Source organism: Anas acuta, chromosome Z (assembly GCF_963932015.1).
Source record: "Anas acuta chromosome Z, bAnaAcu1.1, whole genome shotgun sequence".
Taxonomy (NCBI): domain Eukaryota; kingdom Metazoa; phylum Chordata; class Aves; order Anseriformes; family Anatidae; genus Anas; species Anas acuta.
The window spans coordinates 10,266,337-10,286,581 of record NC_089017.1 but is presented as its reverse complement, the minus strand read 5'-3'; the positions used below and the strand labels follow the sequence as shown (position 1 = coordinate 10,286,581).

General features: G+C 38.5%; 1 protein-coding gene across 1 annotated transcript in view; it reads left to right on the top strand.

Moving 5' to 3' along the window:
• The window catches only part of OXCT1 (3-oxoacid CoA-transferase 1), an 87,180-nt gene that overhangs the window by 18,534 nt on the left and 48,401 nt on the right, over positions 1-20,245 (top strand). Inside the window, exons 5-7 of the mRNA XM_068668078.1 lie at positions 2,501-2,650; positions 3,970-4,076; positions 8,145-8,209. Coding sequence (XP_068524179.1) covers positions 2,501-2,650; positions 3,970-4,076; positions 8,145-8,209 — 322 coding nt within the window. The remainder of the gene's footprint in view (positions 1-2,500; positions 2,651-3,969; positions 4,077-8,144; positions 8,210-20,245) is intronic.

Genomic DNA, 20,245 nt, shown 5'->3' with positions numbered 1-20,245 from the left:
TAAGTGGTCTTTTAAATTAATTTGTATTCTTAATGTTTTTTCTCTGTGCAGATGTGCAGCAGAGAAAGATGGCAGTTGCCAAGTTAAGGTCACGAGCTGTAGACTGCAACTGCTCTGTTAAGGCCTAACTGGTCATATTGTGTGAATTTGTGTTATGGCATGGTACATTACGTTATTTTCAAGTAAATATAAGTACACTCATACATATACACATATATGCATGTGTGTGTGTTTATATATAATATGTTTTACTGTACAATGTTTGTCCTTGGTAGTTCCTCCTGGGTGACAGAAAAACACATGAACTATGCCTGGCTTACTGCTGTGGCCCATATAAGGGGAAAAAAGTCAGAGAATCCCTGGATTGATGGTAGCTCTGGTGTGTTTTTTGGGGAAGTTGGTATGCAGTGTCTGCCATCTAGTGGGTAAGAAACAAAAGAGGAGACCATTTTTTTTCTGAGACGATGTTTAGAATACATTGTCTTTTGTTCTTGTTTGGTAAATCTCAGTGAATTAGTCTACAGTGTTATGATCCAACATCTACAACTTTTTAGCACTGGCAAGGTACCTGCATAGCTGGAATATAATGAGATCCTACTCCTATGAGCATTGGTGTTCCACTGGGAACTCGTTTTATAAAATAGGTACTATAACTTTAAAACCTACAGCATGTTATTGGGAGGCATTTCCAAAGGTGATGCAAAGCTTTTGGACTTGAAATAGCCATTAACTTAAGTCTCTAGGCAAAGCTACAGTATAAAGATTTTACAGAAAATAGTCCCTTGGGCTCAATCTCTTGGTATTGTGTCTAAGACTCCCAGGGATGAACAGGAAATATCCTTTCATACCCAGTCATGGAATGAATCCTCCTGGTAACGATGCTAAGGCACATGGAAAATAAGGAGGTGACTGGCAAGAGCCTATGTGCCTGACAAATCCGGTGGCCTTCTATTAAGGGGTTACAGCTTTGGTGGACAGGGAATGGGCAACTGACATCACCTGTGTGGACTTGTGCAAAGCATTTGCACTGTCCCCCATGATATCCTTGTCTTTAAACTGGAGAGACAAGGATTGAACAGATGGACCACTCGGTGGGTAAGGAATTGGCTGGATGGTCGCACTCTTAAGAGTTGCAGTCAACAGCAAGTGGAGATCAGGGATGAGTGGTATTCCTCAGGGGCTGGTATTTGGGACCGGTGCTATTTAACATCTTTCCTGGTGATGTGGACAATGGGTCAAGTGCACCCTCAGCAAGTTTGCCTATGACACCAAGCTGTGTGGTGTGGTCAACAAGCTGGAGAGAAGGGATGCGAGGACCTGGGCAGGCCTGAGAGGTGGGGCTGTGGGAACTTCATGAGGTTCAATAAGGCCAAGTGCAAGGTCCTGCACCTGGGCCAGGGCAATCCCAAGCACCAATATAGTATGGGTAGAGAATAGATTGAGGGCAGCCCGAAGGAGAAAGACCTGGGGGTTTTGGTTGAAGAAAAGCTCGATACGAGCTGGCAATGTGAGCTTGTAGCCCAGAAAGCCAACCATATCCTGGGCTGCATCAAAAGCAGCATGAGGCGAGGCAGCTGATTGTCCCCCTCTACTGTTTTCTTGTGAGACCCCACCTAGAGTCCTGCATTCAGCTCTCAGGCCCCCAGCACAAGAAGGACTTCAACTTATTAGCACAAGTCCAAAGGAAGGGCACAAGGATGATCAGAGGGCTGGAGCACCTCTCCAGACAGTGTGAAGACAGGCTGAGGGAGTTGGGGTTGTTCAGCCTGGAGAAGGTTCTGAGGAAACCTTATAGAAGCCTTCCAATACTTAAAGGGGGCCTGCAGGAAATCTGGGGAGGGACTCTTTGTCAGGGGGTGGAGTGATATGTCTTTAAACTAGAAAAGGGTAGATTTAGATTAGATGTTAGGAAGAAATTCTTTCCTATGAAGGAGTTGAGGCACAGGTTGCCCAGAAAAGTTGTGGATGCCCCAGCCCTGGAGCTATTCAAGGCCAGGCTGGATGGGACTTTGGGCAACCTGATCTAGTGGAAGGTGTCCCTGCTCATGGCTGGGGAATTGGAACGAGGTGATCTTTAAATTCTCCTTTAATCCAAACCATTCTGTGGTTCAGTCAGCTGACATGGAAATAGCCAGGCACTTGTCACTTCTCACATTTCAAAAGCCTCAAATCTCACCTCTCTATCACCTTGCAATTCATTTTTTCCATCTTCCTACTTCATGCTCAGTAGTTCCATCCAGAAGACCTTGAACTCCTTAGGCATGTGATTTGCTTTGTGGACTGCATAGACAAGCTGTGTAAATCTTCATGGCAATGATAGGTCTACAGCCTATGTATGTACACTGGTGAACAATAAAGTGAATTAATAACATGCAAGGAAATACAGGGGTCTGAAATATTTATGTTAAGATAAATGTTGTGTTTCTGTTTTGGAAAGTGTCATTTAAATTTAATATGACTTTAGACAAAATTACTAGCTCTTGAATGTGTTTTTCCACAGGGTACGCTCGCTGAACGTATTAGAGCAGGAGGAGCCGGAATCCCAGCGTTTTACACCAGTACTGGCTATGGGACACTGGTGCAGGAAGGGGGCGCACCTATCAAATACAATACAGATGGCACCATTGCCATTGCCAGCCAGCCAAGGGAGGTAAGATCTGTCAATCTGTTTTCAGGATGCCTTCTGCTTTGAAAACTGAATTTCATACAGATTTCCAAGATAAGCTGCTGTTTAAGCTGTTTCTGGCCAAGTTTAACCTTGGTATGTTGGATTAATAGTATGTCTATAGTACCAGGTAGAATAATTTTCCTCCCCCTGCTCATTCCTGCCCCCTGTAACTGATAAAAGCAAGATGGGGAAGAACAGGTTCTTGAGGAAGTCATACTGTGGCTGTGGGATCTTGGATAGTTTCAGGCTCCTTGACAGAGAACACGGAGAGGGCAGAGACCTAGTCCAACTAACTTCTCTTTGGTGGATTTAACTGGATATATAAAAGCACAAAAATATCCCCATGTTTCTTAAAATTTATCTAATAACATGAAGAGGAATTCCTTTTGTCTACTCCATTGCTGTCTGTTTTTTCTTCTTTTAAAGATCTAACAAAGTCCTGAACTTTTTACTTCATATCAGTAATCTGGTGGATACAAAAAAACATATCTTGAGTTTGTGCATATTGAATACTCCATTCAGGTTCAATTCTGCCTCTGCCTTGTACAGTATTTCAATAGTGAGCTTTACTTGTGACTGCAAAGAAAATGCAACCATGTATGAGAAAACCTAGTGATAAGTTTGCCAGAATACTTTTTTAGACTTAATTTTCTGCATGGAATGTAACTCACCTGCTTTCCAAGCCCAAGTGTGTTATGAGTGAGCTTGTCAGTGAATCAGAAGAATTTTTACCTTGGTTAGAAGAAATTGTGAATTTATTCTCGAAAAATGCATTTCATTTTTATGCAGCTGTTAAAATAGTATCTGTTTGTCAGTTAGTATTCAGGCTTCATGAACACTATCATTACAAATATTAATCATAAAGGGAGACAAAACAAAATTCAGCCTGTCAGATGATCTGAATTTAGTGCTTTGTATCAAATTGTCTTTATTTAAATTTGGATTTTCTGCTGATAAGCAGTCATTAGGAACCTTTTCAACAGTTCTGCTTTAGCAATTTGGTTCTTAATTAGCTGGTAGATATACAACAAAAAGCATGTCCAATACCAGTAGATGGAGCAGCAGGAATATGTATCTTGTTCTGTTCTGTATATGCTTCACTAAACACACACTGGGATAAGCCTGGGATTTATTACAAGCTCTGTGGCTACACACATGAGCTACAGTTTTTCAGATAGAATTGTACATAGTGCAAACAGACCAGATAAAACAGTCTGTAAAATTAACCTTGTAAAATGAAAATTACATAAGATGATTGTTTGAAGAAACCTATATCTCAATAGTGTACTCTTCCTCTGTAGGTGCGAGAGTTTGATGGTCGTCACTTTATCCTCGAGAAGTCAATTACAGGAGACTTTGCCCTTGTGAAGGCATGGAAGGCTGATCGTGCAGGAAACATCATTTTCAGGTACGACTTGTTTATCAGTTGGAAAAGATTCTTTAATGATTTTGATAATGAAAGTGAAGGAGAATCTTGTCTCGTGTGTGATGACAAAATAAAATTTTACTGATTTCATTTTAATTCATATTGCCTTTCCCTAATGTCAAATTACACTTATCACACTTATCAAAAATTAAAAACAAACAAACAAACAACCCTGCTTTTTCTAAGGACTTCTGAGAATTAAAATACAGCTGTTCAATTAAACACTGGTAGTTAAAAATAATGTATAGGAGAGTCATAGTCATAGTATCGTCTGTGGAGAAACGTAGTAACATTGTTCCTGTCAGTTTTTGTGTTAGTTTGGGTTCTTTTTCTTGTGTGACTGAAGGCTGACACAAGTATCATACATGCCAGATTAGAAGGGAGTTGAGTCGGTCTCCTGACCAGTCAATAATGGGAAAGCTTGATTTTATCCCCAGAAAAGTGTGTTTAAAGTCTATTTGATCTCAGTGGTGTAGGGAGAGGCATCACATGACTTTAAACATCTTTTATAGTGAAAAACTCGGGCATTGCACTAGTGATAACATTTATTTTGGTAGTCACATCTGTCCTCTGGTTTGTCCTGAACTGAAGCAGGAGAGGTTTGCTTATGTTTAATGTCTGGTTTTTATTTGTTTGTTTTATGGCTATCAGATGAAAAGGTAAGCATTATAACAATCAGTTGCAGTTTACTATATGAAGGGTCTGAACGATGTAGTCTGACTGTATGTATTGAGAAGAACAATGTGTTGAAGAAGCCACTGAAAAATATGGGGATAAAAATGGGGAAAAAGTACAGTTGCTTTATAGGTGGCTCCATCAACAGGATAGAAAGGAAAATATATTTTTGGCATTGTGACACATTCTGGATTTGTAGTCACTGTCACTGTGACCCTTCCATACTTACTTCTATTATGCAAATTCTGTTTTTATTTTCCAATGTATGCCAAGATAGATGTAGACTCTTCGTTTACTGGCATCTGCCACTGCTTTCACAACAGTGTGGCACTATTTATAGTTAATTTCGTATGACTCTGATACCTGCTGAGCCAATAGGAGTGGAATGACTGCCAAACTGTTAGTCACACTCAAGCTAAGAGCTTCTTTAAAATATAAAGGATACACTTCAGGTAGACTTATTAGAATCACGCAGGCCAGTGTGAATTTTTTGTCTGTTCTCCTGCATGAAGCTATACTGTTTTCTTGGGATCCTGAATGGCACTAGTTCCTGTAGGAAACAGCTTTTAAAACAGAGTTTTCTTCATGTGACTTCAGGCTCCCTAGTGCATTTCTTCCATACAATATGCTGTCATTACTTTTGTTCAGGCATCTTTATGGTAAGCAGACAGTTTTGCATCACAGCTCTTTCATTTTTCAATACGATACACCATTACCAAGACAAATAATCCAAAACTCCCTCAAACATAATGAAATAACTTCACCTTGTTCCTGTGCTAGCTGTAAGGGTGTATATCTGAGCATTTCACTGTGTTAGTCTGATGCAGGTATTCGTTTTGCTTAGCTGGGGCAAGGATCTTAAAGCTTCCATGGGGCTTTGTTAGCAACAGCAGGCAGCTTCACTGCTTCTGTGAATATTCCACCTGATTTGGCTGCACTTCCTTTTCATCTGGTTGTATTCAGTTTTGGAATTGTCTAGCCCAATATACTCTCACACAGTCTGAGGTGTGGTTTGGTGCCCATAAAAGTACACTCCTGACAAAAGAACAGGGCAGTGAAGAGGATGTCCTTTGTTAGGCCCCCTGCTGTCACAGCCAGCTATGTCAGGTCATCTCTTCACACATCAAGCGGTTCTGTAATACATAGATTCATCAAACAGCTAAGGTGTCACTTCAGCTTGGCAGCATTAGGTGGATGTACTTGGTTATTCTAGTTCTCTGTTAATTAGTTTGATGTCTTTTGTCTGTGGGGGGAAAAGACATTGCCATGTGTTTGGATCAGTTTATGAATCTAACGCTGGAACAAAGGAATCCATATGCTTGCAGTGTCTAGATATCTAGAAATCTATTGTAAAATGAGAAGGTAGCCTTTGCTAGATAGTTTTTGTTTTTCAAACTCCAAAAAACAGAATGCTGTTCTGTGTTGGAAAGTAAGATTAGTTATCCTGAATTTTCTTCTTCTGGATTGATGTACCCGTTAGAAAATACCTTTCATCCTTTCATCTCGTAAACTACAACTACTACTGAAATATTTTATTAACCAAAAAGCACTTTCAGCTTTTGTAAATATGGTCAGAATCAAGCCCATTAACTCTTCTTCATATGACACTGAAATGTCGCTTCAAGCGACAATAATTTTATATTGTGTTTTTTTTTGTTTTTTTTTTTTTACTGGCAGACTAACCAGTACAATCTTGAAAAGGTCTTTGGCAAAAAAAAAAAGTCACTTGGGATGAAATACTGAATTCTTTGCTTATCCCACCTGTATTCATTCTCCTGCTATTTTAATTCAGCTATATTTTTCTTCTCATCTTATACTCTACCTAGTTTAAGGGTATATTTCTCTACATGACTTCTTCTAGTACTGCATTCAAACATTAAAAAAAGGATATAAACTCAAAGGCTTTTTTTTTTTTTTTTTTTTTTTTTAATAGAATCATAGAATCATTTAGGTTGGAGAAGACCTCCAAAATCACATTCAGCTGCTAACCTAGCACTGCCGAATCTATCAATGAACTACAGCTCTAAGGACCACGTCTACATGACTGTAAATACGTCCAGAGATAATGACTCAAGCCCTTCCCTGGGCAACCTGTTCCAGTGCCTCACAACCCTTTCAGTGAAGACATTTTTCCTAATATACAAACTAAACTTATTCTTGCATTTGTGTTCATGCAGCCACAAATCATGCCTTCTGCAGCCTCTTGTTAAAACTTCACAGCTGCCATGTATTGCCAATAAAACAGGATTGCTCAAGATCCATGTTTTGGGGTATAGTTTGCATTCTACAGGTCTCTGCATTAGGTCCTAAATGCATGGCAGATGAGGATTTACACGTTTCCATTTCCTTCCTTCCCCAGAGCCACGAGGTGGCAGCAGCATGCCAAAGTTCATTAGGGTTGTAATGATAAGTATGGCCGTTAGACAAGAGGGTGCAAAAAAGAGGACAAGACATTGGGAAACAAGGATAATCTGGAAAAAATATTTGTGTGGAAACATGGAAAAAGGTCTTGAATTATTTGGAACTCTATTTTCTTGTATTTTGAAGAAAAAACAAACAAACAAAAAAACACAACAGAATTCTACCTTTAAAATGAGTGGTACCCCACCAATATAGGTTTTTTTTTTTTTTTTTTTTTTTTTTTCTTACATGTTATACATTACAATTTTGTTTGTTTTCTGGAAAATACAGAAGCACTGCAATGGGTCACTTGTTTATGCTTGTGTCCAGTATGATCCAGGTGCAGTTATACATACCATGTCTTACTTTACTTCCTAGAAGTTCTTTTTCCTTGTAACAGAAATACGGCGTGGGAATACTTAGGAAGAATGCCAGAGTCTTGAGTGAGTGCCAAAACTGGCACAGCTTTTTTAATCAAGAGAATTGGATTAAATTTACTACTGTGCAAAGTGTTAGCCCAAGTCCATATAGCTGCCTAGTCTAAATTATGAAGGCATATGTGGGATCTGGGAGGTTGTTAGGCCCTGTGCTCACTCTCCCATGGAGATGAAATTCATTCTTTGTGTGGTGAAGTAATGAGAAGGTACCTTGTACACAGCTCAGCTTGCTGCTTCTCTTGAATCTGATAAATGAAGATATCAGTAGCATACCCAATTTCAATTAGACAAAGTGCTGATTGAAAGTCAAAAGAGCTGTAATAAATACTTTCTGATGTAGGAAAATATGATGTAATTTCATATGCATCTTATACAATTCCACAGTACTTTTTCTTCCTTCTTGTTTTTATTAGTCTTCTAGCTATTTGGCAGAAGGATTTGTGATGTTCATGTTACAGAGATACTTGATGTAACTTAGTTCTGAAATGTCTGTACTTCTACAACTTTTAGTATTTACTCATTTTCTGTTCTTTTGTAGGAAAACTGCAAGAAATTTCAACCAGCCAATGTGCAAAGCTGCCAAGACAACCGTGGTGGAGGTAGGTAGTTGAAATGTAGTAAGCTCTACACACCCGTAGGCAGCAGACCCCCTCTGTTTTGCATGTCATTCTGGGGACCGAGTTCCTTTTCTTGACTCACTTTGTGAATTTTCTATGAGGGATGGTGGTCTAATCTGTCTTCAGATTTTTCTGATTTCTGATTTTTTTTTCTACACTGTGTTCAGTTGTAGTGATTAGTTTATCATCGTTCTTCAGTTTATCACTTTTCGTCTGATTATGACCAGGACTTCATTTTTTCTGATCAGCCTTTGAAAGGTTTTGCATTTGTTAAATAAGACAATATATGGATGAAAGAAGAAACAATAGGCTTAGGCTGCATGTGAGAAGATTCATGTAAGACCTTATGTAAAACTTCCTGATAGTGAGGATAAATGTGTAACAACATAGATTAAGCAGATCATGAATCTATCAGAGTTGAGATCTCTAAAAATAAAGTATATAATTCACATGCAGGAATTAGATATGAGCATTTGATTATGCCTTGAGAAAGAGGATGGGCTAGGTAATCTAGAAGCTTCTTCCAATCTTTTTGTCTTTTTGCCTTGTAGTCTGAAAACATAGTGTTTGAAAACATGGAGGAGCCTATACTGGAAATATATTGGTGACTGGAGAGTTGTTAGGGCATAGTAATATCTGAAAGATAGACTGTTGGCTTTTTCTCACTGCCAACAACTGGTAGTTTTTTTTTGTTGTTGTTGTTTTTTTGTTTTATATGCCTAAAAAAAAGCTAAATATGATTTGAGTAAGATCAAAAGAAATTCTTCTATACCGTTTTCAGTAAATTCAAAACAGAAGAGCCTTGGTCTCTTCTGGGTTCATGTGCTTTTGTTTGTTTGTTTTTGTAAAAGCATATCTGGAAAATGTTATATAAGCATCTCTAGATAATGCATTTGGGAAGTTATTTCTTTCTGTTGTACAGAGCTATAACAAAATATGCCATAGAATTTGTTAAATGACTTTTAGTGACAGTTCGGCAGTAGTACATGAATTTTCACAATTGGTTTTCAAGAAAGGCTTAAAATATTTTTCCATTTAAAAATGAAGTAAAGAATCCTTCATCATTCCCCTTCATTCTAGTCGCTCACCCTTCATACTTTGTTCACTGTCTGGTGCTTAGAGAATTTGAGTAGATCAAAGCCTTCCACCTACATTCCATCTCATTCTCTTTCTCTGCTCTTCTATCCACATTTGATAGGGTAGAATTTTCTTGTCAAGGAGCAACAATTATGTGACATCCTTCTTGCTATAATTCCACTTAATCTTTGGAATATCTGTCTTTAACTTTGTCCACCTTGAGTCTTATTGCAGTTTCTATACCATTTTAAAACTGCTTTTTGCAAGATATCACATTAATGTTACTTTACAACTCTAGCTTTTTATCAATTAATTAATGGGTGAAAAGCAGAGATTTAGGACAAATAGATATTTCAAGCCAAATGCAATGCATTGGGCTAACTTTTAAGTATTTCTTCCAAAGTAGAATTCAGGATGCTGTGTTAGGATTTAAGAGTTCAAACCCAGGGAACAAAAAAGAACTATCTCAGTATACCATCTAGTACATCTTTGGTACTGAAGATTGCCAGCCGTGCAGCTGCCTGGAGCTAATTGCTAAGTAACTGAGGCGATTGCAAAGAGTTTCATCAGGCTCCTTAGTTTTGTTGCTCAAAGCTGAAGGGTAAAATTCTCAATCCCACTTACAGTGAGAAAGAAAAACAAAAAGGGAAAAAAAAAAAAAAGAAAAAAAAAAAGAGGTAGTCTAGTAATCCGGATACTTCCTTGGCAGCAGGGATTTCTGAGTTCTGGTATCTTTCCCTAAAGCTCTGTTCGTTTTTCACTCACAGACCATTTAACTTAATTTAAACAGACAGTCCTACGAGTACAGGTTTGAAGCCATCCCTGCTCCTTTCTGTCACCACTAGCTACAGGTCAGACTTGTCTTCAGAGTCGTGCAGTGACTTGGGATTTGCAGGATTATAATTTCTGTTTGGCACTCGTATCCTGAGTTTGAATTTGTAGCCTTGTACTTGTTATGTAACCAGACTTCTGCTGGCAACATCTGCTTGTCTAGAAGTACCAAGCTGAGGCAGGTAACTAGCAGAAAGTAGATGCACACCCTCCACACACCCCTGCCCCATGTTTCTGCTTTTTAAGCTAGAAACTATTTTTTACAGCATTCATTAAAATTTGATGCTGTAAATACAGAAACAAAGGGATTTGCTATTTCTGGTAGATACTCTGGTGAGTTACTGTTTTTTCTTCTCTGCTTTCTTTTATACATCTAGCTTTACCCATTCCTTTAGAAGCAATCTTTTTTAGAAACAGAGCTTAATTTGCTAGGTTACAAGCACAGGTACTAGGCTATTGAATTAAGTTTGTAATAAGTTCAGTAAGTATGTTGAATCAGTGTAACTTGAATTTTGGAAGGTAGGTTTCATCAGAAAATTTATCTTGCCTTGTTTTGAATAAAGCAAGAAGTAGAAAACCCATCCTTGTTTTTGTGCCTGTTCCTGTGGCTAATCACCCTCACTGGTATAAATATGTCTTCTTACTGTAATTAGTCTGGCTTTAGGTTCTTTCCAATGCTTTTGCTCTCTTTTGCTAGATTAGAAACCTTTCTGTAGCTGACATTTCCTTCCCACGGAGTGACTTCTCAGTTCTGCTGATATGATAAGCAGATTGAGGTCTTAATGATTCTAACAGTAAAACATTTTCAGCTCTCCTATACATTTTATCTCCATCTCCTTCTGCCTCTGTTGTTTTTCTGAAAATTTACAGATGTGACCAATACGAGTGTCTTCACATTATAATACTGATACCACTACTGTCACCTGCAAAAGTAGGGTTACCCTTCTGTCCAGCCCTGCTGCAGTCATTTTTTGCACACCCATATTTCTTGATGATCAGGGGTTTCCTTTAGACCCCTTACAGAGGTTTCCTTTAGAGTTAGTTGTGTACACCTTGTCAATCCTTTTCTGGCATACTTCAGGAAAGGTGTAATCAATGATTTCCAACGTGCATTCTGGAAGTATGGTAGCTATTCCTTGTCCAAAGTTGTCTAACTTTGTGTTAGAAATATATTAAGTTTGAAAACACTCATTTTACCAGTGGTCTGTAAGTATATATTAAACATTAACGTTTAATATATACTCTGTTTTGAGTCAGTGTGGCATTTTACACTGTCTTTGTTGAAGTATGGAGAGACTTAATTTTTGTAAGAGTTCATAGGTGAGAGAACTTGGCAGCATTTGTGGATAAGAAGAGTAGGAGCAGAGCCACACATGCAAAAACCAACACACAAATCCACAAACTGATAGCTATTACTTGCTTAAAATTTGTTTGCTTAAAAAAGGCTGTCTGTGCATAGAGTGGCTTGTGAAGGAGGAGGAAAAAGTAGTAGCCTTTCTGGGATTGGAAATATATTGGTTGTAAACTTCGAATGAAATGCAAGAGGTGTTTACTAAACTACACAAGTATTTTGAACTGTTACATGCATTTCTTTGTCTTTTGAAGTGAGAGGAAGTAGAACCTGATAAGATGCTTGATAGCAAGGATGATTGGTGAAGCATAGATAACTATCTGGACAGATCCAACTGTGCTGGCTAGTGGATTTTCTACTTTCAGTTGCAGATGACCAATACTAAGGGTCAAAAAGAAGTTTTAACTGAATTGTGTGATTTCTGTTTTTTTGATAGGTAATTGTTACAGAGAAAAATGTTAAATAATCCAGTATCAGAAACTTTAGTTAGTTTGTCCTTACCTGTACGTGAAAACAAAAATGACACAGGAGTTTGATTGTTTTTTATTTCTTCTACAGTTCTGAGTTCCAGAATGGTTCTTTATTTGTTACATCTATTTGTCACTTCATCCTGCAAAACTCACAGAAATCCATCATGCAGTTAGAGCTGTAGCTTTGTTTGGACCTGAGGCCTCCAGTGCCCTTCAGTTGTTTTTTGGATCTATGAACACTTTCTTGCTCCTATGAGGAAGGCATTCCTACAACAAGGGTAGGACAGCTGGGGAATCAACCAGTCTAAAAGGATTTTACTGGCTGTAAAGGAGTCACAATTTACAGACCAGGCATGGAGTCTTGTAAAGGTGCAGAGGAAGGGCTTGTCACCTGGAGAAACACGAGGGCTTGTGTGGTCTTACATCTGCAGTAACCTTTTCCAGATTTTCTGTGTTTCATGAGGAACTTGTTTGCAGAGTTCATCATCTGGCACTGCTGTCAGGCTTCCCAAGAGATTAATTGAGATATGTGATAGTAAATGGAACATGTAGCATCTTGAAGTTACAGTGTTACCACCTGCATTTGTGGCCCGTACTGCTAGGGCAAGGGCTGTGGTGTTAGGCTGCCCCCTAAGACGTGCATCTTCCTGCAGAAGCTCTTGAGAGCAGAACCCCACCAGGAGGGATAGCTCTGGTGATGATTTTGCCAGGGTCAGGCATCATGACAGTACCGAGAGGTGAAGGGTGATTTAGGCAGAGGCTAAATTGTATGTGCCTTGCACAAGTGCATGGACATCTGTAACAGCCTCAACACCACTAAGCTGCTCTCTGTTCGCTGCCACTGTTATTCTCTGCTGTAAGACCTCCTGAATGGTTGTCCCTGGCAAAGTGGTTTTAGATCTCAGCGACTGCCACAATATAAGTGTTTGAGAATGGTAATAGTCAATGTGTTCAGAAATATTTATTGACTGGCTGTTTGAATATCCAGTTTGAATAATTTTCTTGTTCAGACTGCAAGAGGATGGCTAAATATATCTCCTTGTGTAAACAGCATTTCCACCTCAAATAATATCACAGGAGGAAAAAAGAGAGTGTACTTTCTCATAAAAATACATTAAATAAAAATCATTAAACCCTGCATTTTATCTCTGGTTGCCTGGTAACAACACAGCCACGTCAGTGAGCGTCATTATCTCAGGTACAATGAACTGTGCTACACTGAGGGACAGAAGCAGACTGAAATAAGCCATTTGTACCCTGTTATCTGTGCTAAATCATGGCATTGTGTTTTATTGAGGAAACTGAAAAAATAACTTTTTTTTTTTTTAATGTCTACCCTACCAAATGTTTTAACACTAGCAAAACTTTCCTCAGATGCATAGCTCCATTCTGAGAAATTCTTCAGGGTTTTTACACAGTGACAGTTTATTGCAAAATACCTACAAGTGTTGTTTAAGGAGGAAAAAGAATCTTCAAAAAAAAAAAAAAAATGTTTTTACTTGCCTGGGTGCCACAGCCATGGAACTCAAAACCAAACCTTGGTACAGGAAGCAATTCTCAGTTTGGGATGGGCACTGCCTATGCATTAAGACATCTTTCTGGAAGACTTCAGTTTAGGGTTTGAGGTCCAGGAAGACATAGAACCAAGGTGTACCCCCTCCTTCTGAGCAAGTGCTGCAACACCAATTTGCATTTGATAGCCGTTTTTGATAGTGTTATCTAGGTACTCGGGGATGACCATGTATGTGCTCAGTGGACAACTGCTGAAAGCATTGGAGGGGACTGCAGGATAGAAATATTTCATTTGGCACAGGGTGGGTACTGAACTGCTTAGTCCTATGATATCAGCAGCTTTTGGCACAAATTACAATAGAATGTTAGTTACCATAATATATACACTTACGTATGGAAGTCTTTGTATCTAAAGCATCTAAGGGTTAGTCAGCGACTTTGACTGCATGACTGGATTTATGTCCCTAGGTTTGGGTTAAATCCCGTATCAGGGATATTTCTAGATCTGGATTTAGATAAATATGAACCCAGCTATAGACTACAGACATTGCAGTATCCTTTCTCAAAGGTAACTGAGACGAAAAATTTGAGTGAATAAAAAAAGATTTGAGTGGGATAGTAACTATGAAATGCAGGCTCGAGATCCTTAGAAAGCACAGAATGGAAAATGGCAAAATATCAGGAATGGCTTTTAGGAAGACAGACTTTGTGAGCTCATAGATTTGGTAAGTGAAAGCTTCTGAGATGTCTGTTTAAAAAGAAATGAAATTAAAGAAGGACAGTTAAGGGCTTGAAAAGCAACTTTTCTAGGATGGAGAAAGCTTTGGGAGAGCAGTAGAGTATCACCTTGATCACAATCATCACTATCTCAGATGCAGAAAAGAAAAATGGCAGAAAGTGAAAACAAGGTCAGATAACTGAGGCTGAGCATTGCAAGAATACAATAAAAAAAATGGATTATGCGTGTAGAAGCAAACTCAGAAAGCTCCAGCCCAGTACAAAATAAAGAAGACTTTGAAATACCAAGAAATCTTTAGGAGTACATACATAGTGGGCTAGAAGACTAGGGATGTTTGTATTTCACTTTCTGATGAAGACAGTAAAATTCTCAATGCAAAGTATTGGACTGGGTTTATTTGGCAAGGATTTGATAGACCCCAGCAGTGAACTGCAGGGGTGGCCTCTGTGAGCCAGCAGCTGCCCCATGTCCGATCAGAGTCAGCTCCAAAAGGGACCTCCTGCTGCCCAGAGCCGAGCTGATGAGTGACACTGGTTGGGCCTCTGAGAGAGTGGACTGAAGAAAGGGGGAAAAAAACAAACAAACTGCTGCACAGCAGCAGCTGGGCGAGAATGGTGAGAACCAGCCCTGCAGAGACCAGGGCCAGTGCAGCAGGAGGTGCTCCAGGCACGCAGCAGAGATCCCCTGCAACCTGTGGAGAGGCCCCTGGTGGAGCAGGCTGTCCCCCTGCAGCACAGGGGTCCCACATGGAGCAGATCTCCACGCTTCAGCCCCCCCATAGGTGGAGGAGCCCTGGTGGAGCAGGTGGATGTGGCCTGGAGGAGGCTGCGGCCCATGGAGAGCCCCCGCAGGAGCAGGCCCCGGGCCGGAGCTGCAGCCCATGGAGAGGAGCCCACGCAGGAGCAGGGGGTCTGGGGAGAGCTGCCGCCCACCCGTGGGGGACCCGTGCTGGAGCAGTTTGCTCCTGGGGGATGGACCCCGTGGGATGGAGCCTTGTGGGAAAAGGTCTCAAAGAGCTGCTGCCTGTGGGCAGCCCCCACAGGCTCAGTTCAGGAAGGACGGCATCCCCTGGGAGGGACCCCACGGGGAGCAGGGAAGAGAGGGACCTGAAGGAGCGGCGAAGACAAAGCGTCAGGGACTGACCACAGCCCCCGTTCCCCTGTGCCACTCATTGGGATGGGGTGGAAAAGGGTGGATGGGAGGGAAAGTGATTTTAGTTTGCTTTTATTTCTTACTGCTCTAGTTTGTTAGTAATAGGCAATCAACTATACTAATCTTCCTATGCTGTGTTTGTTCTGCCTGTGACAGTAATTGGTGAGTTTTCTACCTGTCCTTATCTCAACCCTTGAGCCATTTTCCATTATTTTCTCTCCCTTCTACATTTGAGGAAGGGGAATGAGACAACCATGCGGTGTTGGAGTTTAGCTGGCCATCAGTGGGAAACCACCACAAGTACCATGAAAGCTGAAGGGCTTAAAGCTTTTTCTGCCTTGTCTTTCAGTAATGTTAAAAAGCAGTTTCACTGTTGTGGTGCCATATACAGAAAGTTGAAGAACAAATTTGAGAAGGACTGGAAACCACTTTTTTTGAAAAGCAACTCATAGAAGCTGTTGCACACCATTTACTGCCATAGTAATTTTAGTTTGCCAAAAGGAAGGCCACTGCCAGATTTTAATGTTCTTTTGTTGTTTTTATTGATTTGATTCTTTGATTATTTCATTTTGTCTGTACATGCATTAATTGAGAGAGAGCAGGACAGCAAAACATTTTTACAGCTGTTGGGCAGACCATATTGAAATGTTCTGAGAAGCATTAGAATAGACTTGGCTAGAAGCGATTTCAAGATGTAGTTCTTTTTGTATGTTTCTGATTTTCAGGGAAGGAAACTTCTTTAAGAGTTAATTTAGCTGTGGGGTTTTCCTACTTGTGATTTTATTTATTTTTTTAATCTATAACTTTAAATTATTTGGGTTCAGATCTGACACTTTATTGCTGGAGTAGTAAATGCTAAGTTGTTGAAATTCATAGCAGATCAAAGTGTTCAGACTTTTGTTCAGTCACTTTTACCTACGTGTAATATGGTGCTGAAAGAGTTGAATTTATTATTCTTTTATCTGTCTCTCTCTCTCTTTTTTTTTTTCTTATAAAATTGATACTTTCTGGAATGAATATCATGAGCATTCTCCACATTCAGTTTCAGAAGTTCAATGTAGATGTGTTGAATTTAATATTTAATGAAAAAATCCTTTTATCCTTGTCATATATGTTAAGAACAAATACGACATTCAAAAAGAACAGTCTAATGCAAGTCTGTGGTTGATCAGTAGATGCTGCAGATTGCCAGGAAGTTATTGTGCTGCGAAAGCCTCTGTTGACTCCTAAAGCAAAGTTCAAGGTGGTTTGTTTGGTTGGTTTTCTTGTAACAATTTTTAGAAAATCCACTATGCTGTGCCTTAAAACTGCATTTTGAAGTACATGTACATTTATTTTACCATATTCATGTTCTGTTAAGAGAACCTGAATAGGATTTTAAAATATTATAGTCCGAACTTTTCATTGTATGTATTAATATATACAATCAGTTAATGGTAGTTCTTATGCTCTGCTTTGTACTTAAGATACATTAATCAATGAATGATTTCTGTATTTACATTTTAAATCACCTTTTACATAATTGTATCACTGAAAAGATGCTGTGGAGAGTCTTAGGGATGATTCAAAGACTATATGTGCATGTATATTTCTATTTAAGTCTTAAAGTTAAAATTTGTTTCCTATGCTATTAATAACTTTTTGTCATTTCTGATGGAGATTCCTAGTATACAAAGTAATGAAGATTTGAAGTTCAAACTAATAATACAAAAACTTAGTTCACAGTGTGAGTAATACCTACTGGCATGAGACAGCATTTCATTAGGTGGCCAAAATACTGAGATTAGAAAAGCTGCATCCTTGTAACTCATACTGGGACGAGAATTTTGGAGTCGTCACTTGAATCTGTAGCTCAGATTTTATCTTCTCTTGCAGCGTCCTTCCCTGAAAATGCTTTAAAATAGTATTATTAAGTGAAGAAAATGATGATTTAAAGAGAAGTAAAGGATTGAGATACCAAGACTGTCTTGACTTCATAGCATACCGAATTTTCTTTTCAGGTGTGAGTATTTATTGCTGTTACAGCAATCTATAAAAGATAGTGAAGTATTGAATGCAGGCCACGAAGTAGTTCTTTATTACCATTTCACAAACAGGCTAAATTTCCTGGTGTTCATTTGCAAGTAGACTACTCTTGCACTTTTTCCCAAACTATGTTAAATTGCTTTATAAAAAACTTGCATTCATGAAGTCCACTGTGTGGAAATTCAGTCCTTTGAGTTAGATGTTCTTTTCCACTTGTGATTAAGCCTGAGAAAGTGACAGCTAAACTATTTCTAAGTCATGTTTTGTATTTCATTTAAAAAAAAAAAATAACTGAAAAAAATAGGGACATTTGCCCTCCCCCCTTATGTGATACCTAGCAAATGGGTTGTGTAAGCCAGTATGCTAAGGAGCACTACTGCCCTCCTGGTTCTGATGATAAAGTTGTAGGTGCTGCCTCTGACTTAAATACGCATATATATATATATTCTGAATATTGAAATCAGTATTACTTTAACATAGATTCTAATTGGCAACTTCAAATTTGGAGTTCTACATTTAAGATTCAAAGTGCTGAACTTCACTAAGCATCAAGAGCTGCAAATGAATGGACAAGCACATCTAATAGTTTTTAAGTAAACAACTTTTTAATAAAAATATTTTCAGACACTAATTTTATTCCTACATGACCTTCAAATTAGACATTTGAATTTTATGCAAATGTTTTTTGGCTATTTGAAGCCCAGGCTGATAGAAAGTATACTGATACCTCGCAGTTCACCTTAATTTTCCTAAGTGGATTAGAAAAGTTTTAGCCACCTTTTTCCAGTTGTTTTGCTTTGCTCTGATAATTTGCTGTTATTTTATATTTATTTATTTATTTATTTCATGTTTATGTCTTCCAAAGAGTCTCATAGCTTTTGTAGAATCTTGAGATGAGGCCAGCTGAGAAACATGCTTTCTAGCTTGGACAGTTGCAATGTTTGGTCACCTCCTGTAAAGCATGTAGGATGGATTATGTGCTTTGTATTTGTCTTTGCCACCAGCAACTAGAAGACTATCCCTGCCCTGAAGTGGGCCATCTCTTGATTTCCCTGAGCTGGCTATGCAGGCATTCAGTTTCTCCTGTCATTCATACAATGAGTAAAGCAGTTTTTACATGTGTTTGTCTCTACAGGAATTACATTTTACAGAAAAGTGATGGTAGATGCAAGGTGCTTCATTCATTCAAAATTAGATCTAATCTGGGATTTAAAGAAACTCCAGATTTAAGGAAGTAAATTGAGCCATGATAAAAGTAGAAATGATCTGCTGTTTGTGATGAATGACATCAGATTCCATCAGGGTTGAATATGTGCTAACCAAATGTTAGAGTTAGACATCTGCCAGGAAGTTTACGGGAAACGGAAGAACCAGATGAATTATATGAAGTTAGCCACTCAACCACCCGTTCAAGGCAACATTTAGACTTTCCATCACAAGAACAAAAATGGCTAAATGAATGCATAGTTTACTGAGAGTCCTACATTCTTATTTGAATAATTTAGAGACAGCAAAGATACCTATGATGAATGTATTTCTACTCTGAGGTCGCTGGGGAGAGGAGGGTTACAAAAGCAAAAGGTAAACCAGTTTACAAGAGTTGTATAAGAGTTCTACTAGGAATTTTATGCCAATCAGTATTGCCTTGATCTGCTTCGCTGGTTATTCTCCCTGATCAATAAATACAGAGACAGAATGGAAACTCTGGTGAGATCAGCAGATCAGAGGTACTACTTCTTATAAGTTACAATATCAGATGTGCTAAAGACAATTCTGTACATGTTAGAGGGAAGGAAATCAGAATCAGAATTTTCTCATTAGAGTAAGATAAACAAAACAAAACTACATGTATTTATTACTTCTGAAGTGAAAGATTGATTTAATATGTCTATGTCAGTTTCGGCCTCAAATAATATTTTTTGATTCTGTGAAGCATTTATTCCTGTTCATTATTCATATACATGTTTAGTGTTCTCCTTCCCAGGCAGCATTCAGGAAGGATAGTAATTAATTGTAAAAGAAGTTTTATTTTTCTTAAGAGTTATAACTTAAAATCACTTGATACTCAAATTCCTGTGGTTTCTGATGAATGTGTGGAAACTGTCTAAACCTCATCACATACTACCATCAGTTGTTTTCTTTCTTTCTTTCAGTATTTTCCTTGAAAAACACTCTGGCTACTTTCTTCCTTAAAACTGCAGAAGAGTTGGTCTTTAATATTTTGGGTTGGTTTTCTTTTTTTTGGATCTCTGCTATGGTCTTGGAGGTCAAATATATCACACTGATCCCTCACTGAGGAGGAGAAAAGCAGTGGTAGTATGTATTTTTCAAAAATCTTTCTGAACTTCCACTGTCTATAATGAACTTTTGAAATAAGGATAACTAATAAATATGTGTACATAAAGTGGCATTTCAGGATCATGTTTTTTTTGTCTTTTGTATTGAAATAGCTCAAGATTTCTTTTTCTTACCAGAGAGAACCACCAAAACAATCTGTTATAAAATAGCTGCTACTGCATTGTTTCACCCCGATTACCTTCCTGTATGTATATATCATGCTTAGCATGCTCTGGGCTGATTCTTATTTAGATGTATTCGAGCTTCAAAGGTATTTAGAGAGACTTGCATAAACCGGGAATTATAAAGAATTCCTTCCTGGATGCTACAAATAAATTTGTTTTGTATTTGGTTGTGTTTTTTGTTTTTTGTTTTTTAAGTTTTTCTCCTCTTCCTTCAGTACTTAAATTCCTCTTCATTCATTTTTGACAGTAAAGCCTAAATTTGTCTCCTGACCTTTAAGTTAAATTTTCTTTGAATGCGTAGGAGATAAGATCTCTTTCAGTCTCTTTTCATTTGTCATTTCTC